General features: G+C 38.5%; 1 protein-coding gene across 1 annotated transcript in view; it reads right to left on the bottom strand.

Moving 5' to 3' along the window:
• Nucleotides 1-21,069, bottom strand: part of PRODH (proline dehydrogenase 1) — a 432,246-nt gene that overhangs the window by 62,451 nt on the left and 348,726 nt on the right. The window contains exons 9-10 of the mRNA XM_053702069.1: nucleotides 6,687-6,779; nucleotides 118-264 (exon numbers count right to left, since the gene is read on the bottom strand). Of these exons, the coding sequence (XP_053558044.1) occupies nucleotides 118-264; nucleotides 6,687-6,779 (240 nt within the window). The remainder of the gene's footprint in view (nucleotides 1-117; nucleotides 265-6,686; nucleotides 6,780-21,069) is intronic.

The following is a 21,069-nucleotide window of genomic DNA, read 5'->3' as shown; positions in this document are numbered from 1 at the left end:
ATAGATTTCATTTGTTATGGATCAAGCACAGAAGGGCCTTGCTTTCATGCAAACTCTTTTACCCCATACTGACAGATGAAATGAATTGGACTTTCACTTACTGTTGTGACCTCTCACCTTTAAGTAGCACTGGTATGTATTGAAGATAATTGGGCTGTCAGTATTAAATTTGCGCTGCATTTCCAATGTTAATCGGCTGATTGCAGGCTGGAAGTAGGTCTGTTCTGCATCCACCATTAGCCGCACACCCTTTTCCAGAGCTTTCTGCAGAGAAAACAAAATAATCTTTAGTTCATGAATTTATCTGAGGATATTAGAAGTCATTTATACTAATGCTAGTAGAGACAAATGAACCAGTGGTCATCTGTTTCCTAAATAATACAGCTGGATATCTTAGGTCTCCTTCAAATGGTCCAGTAATGCATACGTTTTAATGCTTGTAAAAATCTATAGGTTTATTTTTAAAATGAAGGAGGCTGAAGAACAACCTTTTGAAATGAAATAAAATAAATAGTTCTATATATTTGACTAACAGTTCATTCACTACAACAACCATCCTTTTTCCTTGAACCAGTAGCACATATACATTATATTACATACCGAATAAAACTGGAAATGACCAATTTAAAGTCAACACCAGAATTTATGTTGTTTAAAAAGATAGATAATCCCTTTATTACCCATTCCCCAGTTATGCATAATTAATGTGATTACCTTGTATATAAGCCTCCGCAGACTGCCCCCTTATCTCAGTTCTTTTGACAGACTTGCATTTTAGCCAGTGCTTACTCCTAGGTAACTTCACGTGCATGAGCTCAATGTTATCTATATGACACACATGAACTAATGCCCTCTAGTTGTCAAAATGCATTCACATTAGAGGAGGCCTTTAAGGTCTAAGAAATTAGCACATGAGCCTACCTAGGTTTAGCTTTCAACTAAGAATACCAAGATAACAAAGCAAAATTGGGGATAAAAAAATGGAAAGTGGTTTAAAATGACATGCCCTATTTGAATTATGAAAGTTTTTTTGGACTTGACTGTCCCTTTAAGGTATGCTAAATATTGCATTTTATAACCAATCAGCTAATGTTACAGCACATTGGTTGTTTTAAAATAATGCCCATGTTTGATATTCCTCAATGTATGGATTGCAGGTAAGAATGTAATGCTTGTGTTCCTTACCATGAGAGAATGATCTGTATTGCATTAAATAAATAGACGTACTTGTAAAAACAAGCATTGTATCTATTAAAGATTTTTTATGTTATTTCATATATATGTCATTGTAGGCAGAAGAGATGGTAAATTTATTTTTATTCTGGATGCCTCACTCGCTCAATTAGTTTAAAAAAATGTTTAATTTTAATATCAATACAGGTTCTCCGTCAAAACTGCATTATTCATAATAATAATGAAACTAGAAGTTTTATCCAGCGGTATATTTCAAGTATGATAAAAAAACGATTCAGATACCTCAAAAGGTTCATTTCTAGCATTATAAATGCTCTACTCTTCCCAAAATTACTGAGTGGTTAGTAGTTCTCAAATCTCATTTTACAACAGCAACATTTAAACAACACAATCATGTTATAATTAGGACAATTAATCTGCTTCTCCTTTATGAAGGTCACACTAAGTGCATGTTCATAATAAATCAGTTTTTGAAGAGCTACAGATTGCTCGGTAAACGGGATGCCGATGACTAGCGACGCTAACGAGTGACTAAAACCGCTTCTTCTAAGCTTGCAAGAATGTATTTGTTTGCATTTCATTATGGAAGATTACAGTTTGGCATCTACACATTTATTTAAATTAGTGCTTATTAAGGAGTTTCTCAGACTTGCAGATATTGCTGACATTTCTAAAGACTTGAACTACCCTCTTAGATGTGTAAAATATTGTGGCATTGATTTACTGCTTCAGCTGAACTACAAAGTTTACAGCCCATCATAGCAATGCTGGATCTAAATATTAATGAAGCTGTAAAAAATGAAGTGTGCACCAGCACTTGACCAACTGTAATGCTTTCAACATAAAAGCTATTACAGGCAAGATACAATGCAGATTGATGATGCTAGTAACGAACATATAAAATACAAGTCATTGTCCTTTACACTGCTACATGCCAATCAGGCAAGGAATGTTTTTTAGGAAGTCTTTATTTTTCATTGTAATCTCGTTATGTGGTGCTGTAATAATTACCAGAATAGGGACTAAGGTCATCAGGAAAGGAATACTAAGGTTTTGTTGACCTCTTTACTGAAAGACATTAATTTTTCAAATATATGCATAGTATGTAACAATTAAGCAGTGTAAAAGATTTGCCTACAAAATAATAATAAAACAATTGCCTTGTTTTGCAGTGCAGGAACACACCTTAGGGAGTGTTTATCTCATATGCTTGGCTGTGGCCAATTAGGATATATATTCATAAGCTCATAGGCTGATCAAGCAATTACAGTGTAGCATTTAGTATGGTCACAGATCAGACTCTCTGAGGCAGTGGGAAAGCAACATTTTCACAAGTAAACTAAAGTTGGATCAAGGGCAAAACAAATTATGCATGATATTATTAACACTTTATTATAAGCATATTGCCCCTTTGCACTGAAGGATTGTGTGACTGCCACTACTGAGTGGCTTATCACCTGTGTCTGCTTGGGACTAGTAGTTCTCTGTAGCTCCCGACCACTACTAGGTAGTGCTAAAATAACACACAAATCAATTAGAGTGTTGCATTTTTGTACTACAATGTCCCTTTAAATATACAAAGCTTATATAAAGCTTATACAAAAGCAATAATTATTTTAAAATACAAAAAGCAATGCATGCTTCCCAGACAAATTACTTCCTTTCATGGCGGCAAGAGTCCACAAGCCTCGACATGTAGGATTCAACTCCTGTTCACTAGGAGGCAAAAATACCCCAAATACCAAGAGTTTTTAAACCTTCCAATTTTGCTGCAAATCTCAGTCAAATGTATAGCCAAGAAGAGTAGAACAGAAACGAAGGAAAGAAAGAAAAAAAGCAGGGCATAAAAAGGTGCAAATTAAATCTGCTGCTAAATAAATTTTTAAATACTACTGGGCAGGTCTCATGGACTCTCACCACCATGAAGAAAAATGTATTAGGTAAGCATAAATTATGTTTTATTTTAAGATGTCCACGAGCCTTGACGTGTGGGAACCAATACCCAAGCTGTAGAGTCCATGAGGATAAGGGTGGGACAAAAAGGACTTTTTTTTTGCCAAAAGCTGCCCCTGAAGAGGGATAAACATCAAAACGATAACATTTAGGAAAGGGAAGTAAAGAAGTCCAAGTTTCAACTCTGTAAATCTGTTCAACAGAAGTCTAGTTTTTGAACGCACAGGAAGTAGAAACTGATATACTGGAATGGGCTGTAATACATTTAGGGGGAGTCCTTGCAAGGACATGAAAAATTAGTACTTAGTTGCTTGTGTAAAAGTCTCTTCTTAGAATTTTTAGGATTGGGACATAACAAAGCTGCAACATCATTTTGATTGAGGTTTTCAGGAGATAACATAGTAGGAAGAAAGCAATACTGAGTCTGTAGCATAGCCTTATCCTGGTAAAAAAAAATTAAGGCAAGGAGACTCACAAGGGAACAGACAGTTTAGAAACTCTCCTGGTGGGAGATATTGCTAAAAGAAACAATACCATACAATCATAACCCCACCGTGCTAAGAGCTTAGTGCAAGTGCTGATTATTTTATATATATATATATATATTTAAAACCAAATTGCCATTATATATATATATATATATATATATATATATATATATATATGCAGAACATTGGAATGTGTGGGTTAGGGCACATCAGTTTGCGTGAGAGTGAGGTGTTCGTTTCCCCCCCCCCCACACACACACTGATTTTTATGGGGGAATACGTGAACGCACATACGATATTCCAAGTTCGGCTTTCTGTGCTCTCGTAATACCAGCGCAACCTGACACACGCAAAAAGTTTATTTCTAGCACAGTTAGCGAAAGCTCTAAATAGTGCTGCACTTGTAATCTAGCCCATAATGTCAATAAATATAATGTGAACATCTCTCAATGAAATAACATTTGTGTGATACTTGGATTGTCCCCTGGCTATGCTATATATGTGAGAAATGTACCTACTTATATCCTATAAGTTATGTGAGCGCTCTTATACTTACCTGAGAGGCACCCTCTCCACTGTGCTTACCTAGCTGCAGACAGACTACATCCAGTAGAGGGCTCACCCAATGCAGTGCAACCAACAGCAGGGGATCTCTTTTAGGAGTACAATGACTACCCAACAGGAAGAGGGTAAGGGACAGGTCTTGTGACTAAATCCCATAGGGAAATATAGCATCACAGTATTCCAATAATCCTCTAACCAAAGGTCAGTTGTGTCAAGGGGATTATGGGTCACACACAGGTCTGAGAACCCCTTTCAACAAAGAATCAGAGCACCTCAAGTCTTCAACTACTCCCGTGGAAGCAAATATAAAACTGAGATATGCAGGGAGCAGCGAGGGTTTAAAAGCTCTTGGTATTTGGGGTATCTTTGCCTCCTCCTAGTTGAATCCCACACGTCAATGTACAATTTTAAGAGGAGACTTTTCCCTTGACATATGAAAATGCTATTTTCTTGGTATTTATTCTATATTGAAAGGTAGACTCAAGAGCAGCAATGCACTACTGGGAGCTAGCTGGTGATTGGCGGACACACATATTTGCCTTTTGTAATTTGTTCACCAGATGTGTTCAGCTAGCTCCCAGTAGGGCTTTGCTGCTCTAGAGTTGACTATATGCAAACTTTAGTGCAATAATAAAATGAACTAACACTTTAGAGCATTTTCATTTTGCACATTCATGCCCCTTTAAGCAGCGGTTTCCAGTGTTAATGGTTGTATATCACCAAGACATACTTCTCAAAATTCCTTATAAACCGCTTTCATTATTTAAATGCCACTAAAATAAATATGATGATGCAATACAAAGAGATGCAAATATGGGGAAGTGAAGAGTACATAAGAATATATGTGAACAGAAACCTTTCAATAGTAAAAAAAAGTATATTTATCTACAGATTGAGAATAAAATCTATATTCAGTACAGAAGTACAATTAAACCTAAATACTAAATTATATCTCAGTCCTAATTCTTACTGACACCTTCATGCAGGGGCTGTGACAACTCAGTATATTATGGTTGATAATGGTCGATCAAGCAAAATGATATACCAGATATAATGGGGGTGAATTTTTTTTTTTTAAGTTGCAAAGAAATGGATTTTACACAGTAATATTAATCAACAATAGAACTTAAAGGGACAGTCAAAATTAAACTTTCATGATTCCGATAGGGCATGCAATTTTAAACAACTTTCCAATTTACTTTCATCATCAAATTTGCTTTGTTCTCTTGGTATTCTTTGTTGAAAGTTAAACTTAGGTAGGCTTATATGATCATTTCTAAGCCTTTGAAGGCCATCTCTTATCTGCTCTTATTTCAGTGCATTTTGACAGTTTTTCACAGCTAGAGGGAGTTAGTTCATGTGTGCCATATAGATAAAATTGTGCTCACGTCTGTGGAGTTATTTATGAGTCAGCACTGATTGGTTAAATACAAGTCTGTCAAAAGAATTGAAAAAGGGGGCAGTCTGCAGAGGCCTAGATACAAGGTAAACATTGAGGTAAAAAGTACATTATCATAACAGTGTTGGTTGCGCAACACTAATAAATAAGTAATAAAGGGATTAATGTAGCACTTCTCATAAAGGACTCTTGCACTCCAAGAAAGGAAGTTCAAGTAAAAAAAATACAATCATAAAACCTTAATATGAAAAAAGGAAAGCGGAACCCCCTCTCCAATAATTATGTATTTAGCAAAGCTTAAAGAAAATTACCGTTAGTTGCTTTTTAAATAAACAAATGAAAGAGGCAACATATCGGATTTTACATGGCAGATAGTTGCGATAGGTTGTTCCTGCATACATAAAAAGTACTTAAATAAAAGCATTACAACAAGTTACATGCCACCATAATATCATTCACATTGAATGTTGTGTCTGTGTCTGCAGGCCTACCTGGTATAAGGGTGTCACTCAGTGAATATTATGTTTGACAGATGAATGGAAGAACTACCTTTTTTCCAAGTGTGTGTGAAGACTTTGCATGTAATACTGAAAGGAATTAACATTTGCTTTTTGAAATGTGCTCGGCTATCCGAGATATAAAAGAACCGGAGGATCAAACTAAATTTATATTTTTAAAGAAGGCTAAAATACACAAGTATTAAGTAGGCCATAAGGTCTTGGTTTGCCTTAAAATTATTCTCTGCCATTTATTATTGATTTCACTTTCTTGCACATGTTGAGAACTCCCTTATCCCCCCCTTTTTTTCCTGTTCTCAATGTTTAATATAAATTCCAATTCACTGTGCACGTACCAAGTTGTGTTCTAAGAAAGCAGATTTAATTATGAGGCTGTCAGAACATATTATCGACTGTGGACTCCTTTCAATACTGACCTCTGCTTGTTGCATCAGTTTATATTATTTTGTGCTGTGTGTTTGTCATAGTCTTTCACCTCTGCTGTGCTGCAATATATATTGTCACCTAACAGCAAGTACAGTAGGAAACTTACAATATTTCAAGTGAATGAAAAAGCAATATGTCTCTGACCTTTGCAAGGACATCCATTCTCTGTAACATTCTTTTCATCTGCAGATCTTCTTCCTCTGTGAACCTAGACAGAAGTGGTTCAAGCTGACCACTCTGTAATGAATAAACCAACATTATTATTATTATTATTAAGTTAAAAAGCAGCACAAGTTTGTCTTCTATACTCATATACTGCCTCAATAAAAGAAAAGATAATAAAAAGGCATATATAATTAAAATAGGCATTATTATATAGCTGAGTAATGGTTTTTATTACAACCATTTTGAGAATTCTTATATTGTCTGGAGGAATCATTAGAATGTCAGTTGGGAAAAAGGTTTGTCAGTTCGATTTATTCGCATACAGCAAATGTATTCAGGTGTGAATAAAAATGTGTCTAATTTATGCAAATGTATCCCTGTAGATCGAGGATAAATCAACAGAAAATGAGTTTATTCTCAGCCATAACTTAATTACTCTGCCTTATTACATATAAAAATGTATCAACAAATAAATAATTGTATATGTATGCAATATCTTACTGATGTGAAAAGCAGTTTTATAAGTACTTTACACAAAATCCGTACTTTACACAAAAAGGGAGCTTAATCAAGATTTCTACAGAATAATAAAAACACAAATGTGACATTAAAATGTCTAAGTGAGCATTAAAATGTTATTAATTCATAGTTCTGTTAAAAAAGGAAAACAAGAACTATGCTATAAAATGATATCAGTAAAAGCTCTAAACAAGCAATATGAAATCAATGCAAGTCTTCACAAGCAGAATAAATACAACGTGCTTGATCGAAGGTTAACTACACAATTCATGATTAAACCATCATTACCAAGGTCACAAGATCATGAAGATGAATTCCTGTGAAATGGTCATCACTAAATAAAATACAGACATGAAATTGCTTCCTAGTGATCAAGAGCTGACAGTGAAAGATTCATACAGTTTTGAAACAAACCAGATGGTGGCGCAATTTCATTAAAGATTATAGCAGACTTCTATAAAAAGTTGCTTGATTCTTTAGCATGCAGATAATAAGCCAAAGCCACAAATTTCACACATCGTGCAGGTGGCAAATCCCATAAGAATTTTTTTGTCTCATATCTTGTTCTAATACATTTTGTTAGAAATATGCCAAAAAAAATAAAAAAAATGGATACAGCAGTGAAGCAGGAAAAGCAGGGAAATGAAGGGGAAGTTGAAATGCAGTTGTGAATTTGTAGCTCAGCCTCTCAAAAAAATATGGCAGAAGAGCAGACAGTAATACAGTTCAGATGTATACTAAACAGAGCGCTGCTAATACAAGGAAACAGAGGTTGTGCCCTAAATACAAGATTGTAAGTTTAACCCTGAAAAATAAAGGAATGTTTTAGAAAAATGTTACAATATTACAGTATTTTTATATTGGCATACAAATTAGGGTATTTGCTGTAAGAATTAGGTTTTCCTATTGAATGAGATTGTTAAATTTAAATAATTTTAAGACTAGAGAACAAATGCTCCATAGAGAAACATAGTAAGAACAATTTCACATAAACAAAGCATATTTTCTTTATAAAAACATCCCCTATATTTTTTTCTGAATTAAGTGTTAAATGGACACTAAACATCTTGAGATTTTTATACAAAATGTTTAGTTTTGTGTAATGAATCAACGTTGCAATATACAGTTTAATTATTTTTCTCCTTTTAGGTAATTTTGCTTTAAAAAGTGTTTTATTTTTAATTTTATTTTTATAATTCTCAGAGTTTTATGCACACTGCTGATTTCCCAAGTCAAACCCTGCTGCATTTATTTCCATAAATGACTTAAACTAATAAAAACTGCAAAACAATACACTTTATACTAACATTATGACTGTGGGTAGACATGCTGTCTAAGGACTAAAGCATGGATTGGCTCCTCCATATAAGGTAAGTGGTAGATTGTACCACAGTGGTGGAGTTTGGATATCGAAAAACAGTTGCAGTAAAAAAAACATAATTTATGTAAGAACTTACCTGATACATTCATTTCTTTCATATTGGCAAGAGTCCATGAGCTAGTGATGTATGGGATATACAATCCTACCAGGAGGGGCAAAGTTTCCCAAAACTAAAAATGCCTATAAATACACCCCTCACCACACCCACAATTCAGTTTAACGAATAGCCAAGTAGTGGGGTGATCGAAAAAGGAGTAAAAAGCATAAAAAAAGGAACTGGAAATATAATTGTGCTTTATACAAAAAATCATAACCACCATAAAAAGGGTGGGTCTCATGGACTCTTGCCAATATGAAAGAAAATAATTTATCAGGTAAGTTCTTACATAAATTATGTTTTCTTTCATGTAATTGGCAAGAGTCCATGAGCTAGTGACGTACGGTATAGTAATACCCAAGATGTGGTACTCCACAGAAGAGTCACTAGAGAGGGAGGGATAAAAATAAAAACAACCATTTTCCACTGAAAAAATTAAATCCACATCCAAATAAATAAGTTTTTCTCATAATTGAAAAGAAAAGACTTAAAACATAAGCAGAGGAATCAAACTGAAACAGCTGCCTGAAGAACTTTACTACCAAAAACTACTTCCGAAAAGGCAAATACATCAAAACGGTAGAATTTAGTAAATATATGCCAAGAAGACCAAGTTGCTGCTTTGCAAATCTGATCAAGTGAAACTTCATTCTTAAAAGCCCACTAAGTGGAAACTGACCTAGTAGAATGAGCTGTGATTCTCTGAGGCGGGGCCTGACCCGACTCCAAATAAGCCTGATGAATCAAATGCTTTAACCAGGATGCCAAGGAAATGGCGGAAGCTTTCTGACCTTTCCTAGGACCAGAAAAGACAAATAGACTAGAAGTCTTCCTGAAATCTTTAGTAGCTTCAACATAATATTTCAAAGTTCTTACAACATCCAGAGAATGTAAGGATCTCTCCAAAGAATTCTTAGGATTAGGACACAAAGAGGGAACAACAATTTCCCTATTAATGTTATTAGAATTCACAACTTTAGGTAAAAATTAAAATGATGTCTGCAAAACTGCCTTATCCCGATGGAAAATCAGAAAAGGAGACTCACAAGAAAGAGCAGATAATTTGGAAACTCTTCTAGCAGAAGAGATAGCCAAAAGGAATAACACTTTCCAAGAAAGTAATTTAATATCCAAAGAATGCATAGGCTCAAAAGGAGGAGCCTGTAAAGCCTTCAAAACCAAATTAAGACTCCAAGGAGGAGAGATTGATTTAATGATAGGCTTGATAGAGACCAAAGATGCCAGGAGAATTTATGAGAAGAACACCATGAAATATAAGTCTTCCAAACTCAAAAATAAAACTTCCTAGAAACAAATTTATGAGCCTGTAACATAGTATCAATTACTAAGTCAGAAAAACCTCTATGACTAAGCACTAAGCGTTCAATTTCCATACCTTCAAATTTAACGATTTGAGATCCTGATGGAAAAATGGTCCTTGAGACAGAAGGTCTAGTCTTAAAGGAAGTGGCCAAGGTTGGCAACTGGACATCCGGACAAGATCCACATACCAGAACCTGTGAGGCCATGCTGGTGCTAGCAGAAAGACAAACAATTATTCCATGATGATCCTGGAGATCACTATTGGAAGAAGAACTAGAGGCGGGAAGATATAAGCAGGTTGGTAAAACCAAGGAACTGCTAACACATCCACCGACTCCGCCTGAGGATCCCTGGACCTGGACAAGTACCTGGGAAGTTTCTTGTTTAGATGGGAAGCCATCAGATCTATTTCTGGAAGACCCCACATCTGAACAATCTGAAAAAAAAAAAAAACATCTGGATGGAGAGACCACTTCCCCGGATGTAAAGTCTGACGGCTGAGTTAATCCGCTTCCCAATTGTCTACACATGGGATATTTACCGCAGAAATTAGACAAGAGCTGGATTCTGCCCAAGAAAGTATCTGAGATACTTCTTTCATAGCTAGGGGACTGTGAATCCCACCCTGATGAATGACATATGCCACAGTTGTGATATTGTCTGACTGAAAACAAATAAATGGTTCTCTCTTCAACAGAGGCCAAACCTGAAGAACCCTGAAAATAGCACGGAGTTCTAAAATAATGATTGCTAACCTCACTTCTTGAGATTTCCAAACCCCTTGTGCTGTCAGAGATTCCCATACAGCTCCCCAACCTGAAAGACTTGCATGTTTAGCGATTACATTATTTGTTCTTTTGACAGACTTGCAGTTTAGCCAATCAGTGATGGCTCCCAGGTAACTTCACGTGCACAAGCACAGTGTTATCTATATGAAAAACATGAACTAACACCCTCTAGTGGTGAAAAACCTGTTAAAATGCATTCTTAAGAGGCGGCCTTCAAGGTCTAAGAAATTAGCATATGAACCTCCTAAGTTAAGCTTTCAACTAAGAATGCCAAGAGAACAAAGAAAAATTGGTGATAAAAGTAAATTGGAAAATTGTTTAAAATTACATGCCCTATCTGAATCATGAAAGTTTTTTTTGGACTAGACTGTCCCTTTAAAATCAATATTGATGATATCAAAAATAGCATCACAGATAAAATGATTAGCATGTTGAAGCAAGCGAACAATGCTAGACAAATCAGGATCTGTTTCCTGTTGCGTTAAGCTTTCCAACCAAAACGTTGATGCAGCTGCGACTTCAGCCATGGATATAGCAGGCCTAAGAATGTAGCCAGAAAATAAATAAGCTTTCCTTAGATTCAAGTTTCCTATCTAAAGGGTCCTTAAAAGAAGTATTAGCTTCCATAGGAATAGTAGTACGTTTGGCAAGAGTAGAAATAGCCCCATCAACTTTGGGGATTTTTCCCCAAAACTCCAACCTAACTGCTGGCAAAGGATACAACTTTTTAAACCTAGAAGAAGGAATACAAGAAGTACCAGGCCAATTCCATTTCTTTGAAATCATATCAGAAATAGCATCAGGAACTGGAAAAACCTCTGGAGTAACCACAGGAGGTTTACAAACAGAATTTAAACGTTTACTAGTTTTAGTATCAGGAATCTGTGAAAAACAATCACAAAAAAGAGGGCACCTCCTGGTGCAACACTGAGATGGTGATGGAATAAAACAGATCTTCTACTGAAAAGAAAATTTTTGCATACCTGATAAATTTATTTCTTTTTTGACATGATGAGTCCACGGATCATCTTAATTACTAATGGGATATTCACCTCCTGGTCAGCAGGAGGAGGCAAAGAGCACCACAGCAAAGCTGTTAAATAGCATCTCCCCTCCCTCCCACTCCAGTCATTCGACCAAAGTTAGGAAGAGAAAGGAAAAGCCAAGGTGCAGAGGTGTCTGATGTTTACAATAACCCACAACCTGTCTAAAAGAACAGGGCAGGCCGTGGACTCATTGTGTCAAAAAAGAAATACATTTATAAGGTAAGCATAAATTTTCTTTTCTTTTTTAAGACACAATTGGTCCACGGATACTCTTAATTACTAATGGGATTCAATACCCAAGCTGAATGCCCAAGAGGAAGCAACAGCCCTCATGGAATGAGCCGTAACTCTCTCTGGAGGCTGCTGTCCAGCAGTCTCATATGCAAAACGTATGATACTCTTCAGTCAAAAAGAAAGAAGTAGCCGTAGCATTCTGTCCTTACGTTTTCCTGAGAAAACCACAAACAAAGAAAAGACTGACGAAAAACCTTAGTCGCCTGCAGGAGAAAAATTTAAAGCATGGACCACGTCCAAATTGTACAGAGTCATTCCTTCTGAGAAGGATTAGGAAACAAGGAAGGAACAACAATCTCCTGAATAAAGTTCTGAAGAGAAACAACCTTAGGAAGAAATCCTAATGTAGAACATAAAAACAGAATTTATGTTTACCTGATAAATTTCTTTCTCCAACGGTGTGTCCGGTCCACGGCGTCATCCTTACTTGTGGGATATTCTCTTCCCCAACAGGAAATGGCAAAGAGCCCAGCAAAGCTGGTCACATGATCCCTCCTAGGCTCCGCCTACCCCAGTCATTCGACCGACGTTAAGGAGGAATATTAGCATAGGAGAAACCATATGGTACCGTGGTGACTGTAGTTAAAGAAAATAAATTATCAGACCTGATTAAAAAAACCAGGGCGGGCCGTGGACCGGACACACCGTTGGAGAAAGAAATTTATCAGGTAAACATAAATTCTGTTTTCTCCAACATAGGTGTGTCCGGTCCACGGCGTCATCCTTACTTGTGGGAACCAATACCAAAGCTTTAGGACACGGATGAAGGGAGGGAGCAAATCAGGTCACCTAAATGGAAGGCACCACGGCTTGCAAAACCTTTCTCCCAAAAATAGCCTCAGAAGAAGCAAAAGTATCAAACTTGTAAAATTTGGTAAAAGTGTGCAGTGAAGACCAAGTCGCTGCCCTACATATCTGATCAACAGAAGCCTCGTTCTTGAAGGCCCATGTGGAAGCCACAGCCCTAGTGGAATGAGCTGTGATTCTTTCGGGAGGCTGCCGTCCGGCAGTCTCGTAAGCCAATCTGATGATGCTTTTAATCCAAAGAGAGAGAGAGGTAGAAGTTGCTTTTTGACCTCTCCTTTTACCTGAATAAACAACAAACAAGGAAGATGTTTGTCTAAAATCCTTTGTAGCATCTAAATAGAATTTTAGAGCGCGAACAACATCCAAATTGTGCAACAAACGTTCCTTCTTTGAAACTGGTTTCGGACACAGAGAAGGCACGATAATCTCCTGGTTAATGTTTTTGTTAGAAACAACTTTCGGAAGAAAACCAGGTTTAGTACGTAAAACCACCTTATCTGCATGGAACACCAGATAAGGAGGGGAACACTGCAGAGCAGATAATTCTGAAACTCTTCTAGCAGAAGAAATTGCAACTAAAAACAAAACTTTCCAAGATAATAACTTAATATCAACGGAATGTAAGGGTTCAAACGGAACCCCCTGAAGAACTGAAAGAACTAAATTGAGACTCCAAGGAGGAGTCAAAGGTTTGTAAACAGGCTTAATTCTAACCAAAGCCTGAACAAAGGCTTGAACATCTGGCACAGCTGCCAGCTTTTTGTGAAGTAACACCGACAAGGCAGAAATCTGTCCCTTCAGGGAACTTGCCGATAATCCTTTTTCCAATCCTTCTTGAAGGAAGGATAGAATCCTAGGAATCTTAACCTTGTCCCAAGGGAATCCTTTAGATTCACACCAACAGATATATTTTTTCCAGATTTTGTGGTAAATCTTTCTAGTTACAGGCTTTCTGGCCTGAACAAGAGTATCGATAACAGAATATGAGAAACCTCGCTTCGATAAAATCAAGCGTTCAATCTCCAGGCAGTCAGCTGGAGTGAAACCAGATTCGGATGTTCGAACGGACCCTGAACAAGAAGGTCTCGTCTCAAAGGTAGCTTCCAAGGTGGAGCCGATGACATATTCACCAGATCTGCATACCAAGTCCTGCGTGGCCACGCAGGAGCTATCAAGATCACCGACGCCCTCTCCTGATTGATCCTGGCTACCAGCCTGGGAATGAGAGGAAACGGCGGAAACACATAAGCTAGTTTGAAGGTCCAAGGTGCTACTAGTGCATCCACTAGAGCCGCCTTGGGATCCCTGGATCTGGACCCGTAACAGGGAACTTTGAAGTTCTGACGAGAGGCCATTAGATCCATGTCTGGAATGCCCCACAGCTGAGTGACTAGGGCAAAGATTTCCGGATGGAGTTCCCACTCCCCCGGATGCAATGTCTGACGACTCAGAAAATCCGCTTCCCAATTTTCCACTCCCGGGATGTGGATAGCAGACAGGTGGCAGGAGTGAGACTCCGCCCATAGAATAATCTTGGTCACTTCTTCCATCGCTAGGGAACTCCTTGTTCCCCCCTGATGGTTGATGTACGCAACAGTCGTCATGTTGTCTGATTGAAACCGTATGAACTTGGTCCTTGCTAGCTGAGGCCAAGCCTTGAGAGCATTGAATATCGCTCTCAGTTCCAGAATATTTATCGGTAGAAGAGATTCTTCCCGAGACCAAAGACCCTGAGCTTTCAGGGATCCCCAGACCGCGCCCCAGCCCGTCAGACTGGCGTCGGTCGTGACAATGACCCACTCTGGTCTGCGGAATGTCATCCCTTGTGACAGGTTGTCCAGGGACAGCCACCAACGGAGTGAGTCTCTGGTCCTCTGATTTACTTGTATCTTTGGAGACAAGTCTGTCTAGTCCCCATTCCACTGACTGAGCATGCACAGTTGTAATGGTCTTAGATGAATGCGCGCAAAAGGAACTATGTCCATTGCCGCTACCATCAACCCGATCACTTCCATGCACTGAGCTACGGAAGGAAGAGGAACGGAATGAAGAATCCGACAAGAGTCCAGAAGCTTTGTTATTCTGGCCTCTGTTAGAAAAATCCTCATTTCTGAGGAATCTATAATTGTTCCCAAGAAGGGAACCCTTGTTGACGGGGATAGAGAACTCTTTTCCACGTTCACTTTCCAGCCGTGAGATCTGAGAAAGGCCAGGACGATGTCCGTGTGAGCCTTTGCTCGAGGGAGGGACGACGCTTGAATCAGAATGTCGTCCAGGTAGGGTACTACTGCAATGCCCCTTGGTCTTAGCACCGCTAGAAGGGACCCTAGTACCTTTGTGAAAATCCTTGGAGCAGTGGCTAATCCGAAAGGAAGCGCCACGAACTGGTAATGTTTGTCCAGGAATGCAAACCTTAGGAACCGATGATGTTCCTTGTGGATAGGAATATGTAGATACGCATCCTTTAAATCCACCGTGGTCATGAATTGACCTTCCTGGATGGAAGGAAGGATAGTTCGAATGGTTTCCATCTTGAACGATGGGACCTTGAGAAATTTGTTTAAGATCTTGAGATCTAGGATTGGTCTGAACGTTCCCTCTTTTTTGGGAACTATGAACAGATTGGAGTAGAACCCCATCCCTTGTTCTCTTAATGGAACAGGATGAATCACTCCCATTTTTAACAGGTCTTCTACACAATGTAAGAACGCCTGTCTTTTTATGTGGTCTGAAGACAACTGAGACCTGTGGAACCTCCCCCTTGGGGGAAGTCCCTTGAATTCCAGAAGATAACCCTGGGAGACTATTTCTAGCGCCCAAGGATCCAGAACATCTCTTGCCCAAGCCTGAGCGAAGAGAGAGAGTCTGCCCCCCACCAGATCCGGTCCCGGATCGGGGGCCAATATTTCATGCTGTCTTGGTAGCAGTGGCAGGTTTCTTGGCCTGCTTTCCCTTGTTCCAGCCTTGCATTGGTCTCCAAGCTGGCTTGGCCTGAGAAGTATTACCCTCTTGCTTAGAGGACGTAGCACCTTGGGCTGGTCCGTTTTTACGAAAGGGACGAAAATTAGGTCTATTTTTTGCCTTGAAAGGCCGATCCTGAGGAAGGGCGTGGCCCTTACCCCCAGTGATATCAGAAATAATCTCTTTCAAGTCAGGACCAAACAGCGTTTTCCCCTTGAAAGGAATGTTTAGTAGCTTGTTCTTGGAAGACGCATCAGCCGACCAAGATTTCAACCAAAGCGCTCTGCGCGCCACAATAGCAAACCCAGAATTCTTAGCCGCTAACTTAGCCAATTGCAAAGAGGCGTCTAGAGTGAAAGAATTAGCCAATTTGAGAGCATTGACTCTGTCCATAATCTCCTCATAAGGAGGAGAGTCACTATCGAGCACCTTAATCAGTTCATCAAACCAGAAATATGCGGCTGTAGTGACAGGGACAATGCATGAAATGGGTTGTAGAAGGTAACCCTGCTGAACAAACATCTTTTTAAGCAAACCTTCTAATTTTTTATCCATAGGATCTTTGAAAGCACAACTATCCTCTATGGGAATAGTGGTGCGTTTGTTTAAAGTAGAAACCGCTCCCTCGACCTTGGGGACTGACTGCCATAAGTCCTTTCTGGGGTCGACCATAGGAAACAATTTTTTAAATATGGGGGGAGGGACGAAAGGAATACCGGGCCTTTCCCATTCTTTATTAACAATGTCCGCCACCCGCTTGGGTATAGGAAAAGCTTCTGGGAGCCCCGGCACCTCTAGGAACTTGTCCATTTTACATAGTTTCTCTGGGATGACCAAATTTTCACAATCATCCAGAGTGGATAATACCTCCTTAAGCAAAATGCGGAGATGTTCCAATTTAAATTTAAATGTAATCACATCAGATTCAGCCTGCTGAGAAATGTTCCCTAAATCAGTAATTTCTCCCTCAGACAAAACCTCCCTGGCCCCCTCAGATTGGGTTAGGGGCCCTTCAGAGATATTAATATCAGCGTCGTCATGCTCTTCAGTAACTAAAACAGAGCATCCACGCTTACGCTGACAAGGGTTCATTTTGGCTAAAATGTTTTTGACAGAATTATCCATTACAGCCGTTAATTGTTGCATAGTAAGGAGTATTGGCGCGCTAGATGTACTAGGGGCCTCCTGAGTGGGCAAGACTCGTGTAGACGAAGGAGGGAATGATGCAGTACCATGCTTACTCCCCTCACTTGAGGAATCATCTTGGGCATCATTGTCATTATCACATAAATCACATTTATTTAAATGAATAGGAATTCTGGCTTCCCCACATTCAGAACACAGTCTATCTGGTAGTTCAGACATGTTAAACAGGCATAAACTTGATAAGAAAGTACAAAAAACGTTTTGAAATAAAACCGTTACTGTCACTTTAAATTTTAAACTGAACACACTTTATTACTGCAATTGCGAAAAAACATGAAGGAATTGTTCAAAATTCACCAAACTTTCACCACAGTGTCTTAAAGCCTTGAAAATATTGCACACCAATTTTGGAAGCTTTAACCCTTAAAATAACGGAACCGGAGCCGTTTTAAGCTTTAACCCCTTTACAGTCCCTGGTATCTGCTTTGCTGAGACCCAACCAAACCCAAAGGGGAATACGATACCAAATGACGCCTTCAGAAGTCTTTTATAAGTATCAGAGCTCCTCTCACATGCGACTGCATGCCATGCTTCTCAAAAACAAGTGCGCAACACCGGCGCGAAAATGAGACTCTGCCTATGCTTTGGGAAAGCCCCTAAAGAATAAGGTGTCTAAAACAGTGCCTGCCGATATTATTATATCAAAATACCCAGAATAAATGATTCCTCAAGGCTAAATAAGTGTTAATATCAATCGATTTAGCCCAAAAAAGGTCTACAGTCTAAATAAGCCCTTGTGAAGCCCTTATTTACAATCGTAATAAACATGGCTTACCGGATCCCATAGGGAAAATGACAGCTTCCAGCATTACATCGTCTTGTTAGAATGTGTCATACCTCAAGCAGCAAAGGACTGCAAACTGTTCCCCCAACTGAAGTTAATTGCTCTCAACAGTCCTGTGTGGAACAGCCATGGATTTTAGTTACGGTTGCTAAAATCATTTTCCTCATACAAACAGAATTCTTCATCTCTTTTCTGTTTCTGAGTAAATAGTACGTACCAGCACTATTTGAAAATAACAAACTCTTGATTGAATAATGAAAAACTACAGTTAAACACTAAAAAACTCTAAGCCATCTCCGTGGAGATGTTGCCTGTACAACGGCAAAGAGAATGACTGGGGTAGGCGGAGCCTAGGAGGGATCATGTGACCAGCTTTGCTGGGCTCTTTGCCATTTCCTGTTGGGGAAGAGAATATCCCACAAGTAAGGATGACGCCGTGGACCGGACACACCTATGTTGGAGAAAACTACCTTATCTGAATGGAAAATAAGGTAAGGAGACTCATACTGAAAAGCAGAGAGCTCTGACACTCTACAAGCAGAGGAAATAGCAACAAGAAATACAACTTCCCAAGATAACAACTTAATATCGAAGGAATGCATAGGCTCAAATGGAGCCCCCAGAAGACATTTAAGAACTAAATTCAGACTCCATGGAGGAGTAACTGGCTTAAACACATGCCTGACAAAATGATTGTACATCCGGAACCTCCGCCAGATGCTTGTGTAACAAAATAGATAATGCTGATATTTTACCCCTTAGGGAACTAGTCGATAAGCCTTTGTCCAAACCTTCTTGGAGAAAGACAAAATTCTAGGAATCCTAACTCTACTCCATGAGTAGCCCTTGGATTCACACCAAATAGATATTTACGTCATATCTTATGGTAAATCCTTTTAGTTACAGGCTTGCTAGCCTGAATCATGGTCACTATGACCGAGTCAGAAAAACCCTGCTTAGACAAAATTAAGCATTCAATCTCCAAGTAGTCAGCCTCAGAGAAACTAAATTTGGGTGAAAGAAGGACCCTTGAATTAGAAAGTCCTTCAACGGAAGTCTCCACAGTGGCAGAAATAACATATCTACCAGATCCATATACCAAATCCTGCGAGGCCAAGCAGGAGCAATGAGAATCACTGATGTCCTCTCCTGCTTAATCCAAGCAATGACCCGAGGAAGAAGCGCAAACAGAGGAATTAGGTATTAGAAAAGAGTGGTTTCACTGAGGTCCGTCAATATATTATTATAGAGGGTTACTTGGATAACCGAAATTGAGGATTGGGATATCTGAAGGATGTGTGTACATAAAAAGGTTTATTATATTCAAAATCACATATAAAAATTAACAGAAAAAAAATATATATGATATAACACTAATTATACATAAGACATGGATCCATGTAAGCAAATTTACATTAAAAATAGCAATATGATAGTTGCAATGATAAGATCAATGTTAAAATCTAATGTCTGATAGCTGGTTATAATAAAATGTTATAGCTAAAATTAAATTATGATACAGATATGACTCCTAGATGCTACTCTAAGGGAATACTGAAGTATATAAGGATTAAATTGTGACAAAGTGCTAAGTGAGAACACTCCAATCAAGGGGTTACAATAAAGTATTCAACGTGAAAAATATAAAATAAAAATGATAATAAGTTGCTAATAGTGACAAACAAAATGCTTGTAATGGAAGACAAATATCAAATATCGTTTATCATTAGTCCATCTTACATGTCCCAATAATGTCCAATTTCCAAAAAATAAAATTTTGTGCAAAATATCCGATTGAGTGTGAAACAAATCCTAGTGCAAAAATATGAAAAATATGAAAAAATAAAAAATAATAAATTTGTGAAAAGCAAAAAACCAAAATAGTAAACAATCACATATATTCCAATGTTGTGATGTGATGAATCCAAACTTAAAAAGTGATGCAAAACCTTGTAGGTGGTCAAATGAACCTTAGAGGTAATCGATTATAAATGGTGTTCTGAAATCCTGTGAAAAGAAGAAATATACAACATAGAGCAGTACTGTATACAAATAACATTTCTATAATTATTTGTATACAGTACTGCTCTATGTTGTATATTTCTTCTTTTCACAGGATTTCAGAACACCATTTATAATCAATTACCTCTAAGGTTCATTTGACCACCTACAAGGTTTTGCATCACTTTTTAAGTTTGGATTCATCACATCACAACATTGGAATATATGTGATTGTTTACTATTTTTTAACTGAGGCCAGGCCAGAAGAGCATTGAAGATCGCTCTCAGCTCCAGGATGTTTATAGGAAGAACAGACTGAGTCCACACTCCCTGAGCCTATTAGGGAACCCTAAAAGGCTGGCGTCTTTTGTCACAATCACCCAAAATGGTCTGCGAAAGCAGGTTCCCTGGAAAAGATGATCCAGAGACAACCACCATTGAAGAGAATCTCTTGTCTCCTGCTCCAAATGGATTCGAGGAGACAAATCTGCATAATCTCCGTTCCATTACCTAAGCAAATTTAACTGCAGAGGTCAGAGATGGAACCGAACAAATGGGATGATGTCCATTGCCGCTACCAACAGCCCGATTACCTCCATGTACTGAGCCACTGATGGTCTAGGAGTGGACTGAAGAGCTAGACAAGTATCGAAAATCTTTAATGTCCTGACTTAATCTTCATCGATAGAGAATCTATTATGGTTCCCAAGAAAGTTACCCTTATATTTTGGACTAAGGAACTCTTACCCAAATTTACCTTCCCACCGTGAGATTGCAGGAAGGAAAACAATATTTCCGTATGAAATCTTGCTTGTTGTAAAGGATGGCGCCTGTACCAGTAAGTTCCAGATAGGGCGCCACTGCAATGCCCCGAAACCCAAGCACCGCCAACAGCGATCCCATAACTTTTGAGAAAATTCTAGGAGCTGTGGCAAGACCAAAGGGAAGAGACAAATTACAAGGGTTTGTCTAGAAAAGCAAACCGTAGAAACTTGTAATGATCCCTGTGAATGGGAACATGTAGGTACGCGTCCTATAAATCCACTGTTGTCATAAATTGACCCTCTTGGATCAAAGGGAGAATGGAATGAATAGCTTCTGTCTTGAAGGATGGTACTCTGAGAAATGTGTTCCAATTCTTGAAATCTAAAATTG

The sequence above is a fragment of the Bombina bombina genome, chromosome 2 (genome assembly GCF_027579735.1).
Source record: "Bombina bombina isolate aBomBom1 chromosome 2, aBomBom1.pri, whole genome shotgun sequence".
Classification (NCBI taxonomy): Eukaryota; Metazoa; Chordata; class Amphibia; order Anura; family Bombinatoridae; genus Bombina; species Bombina bombina.
This window is presented reverse-complemented; position numbering and strand designations above follow the sequence as displayed.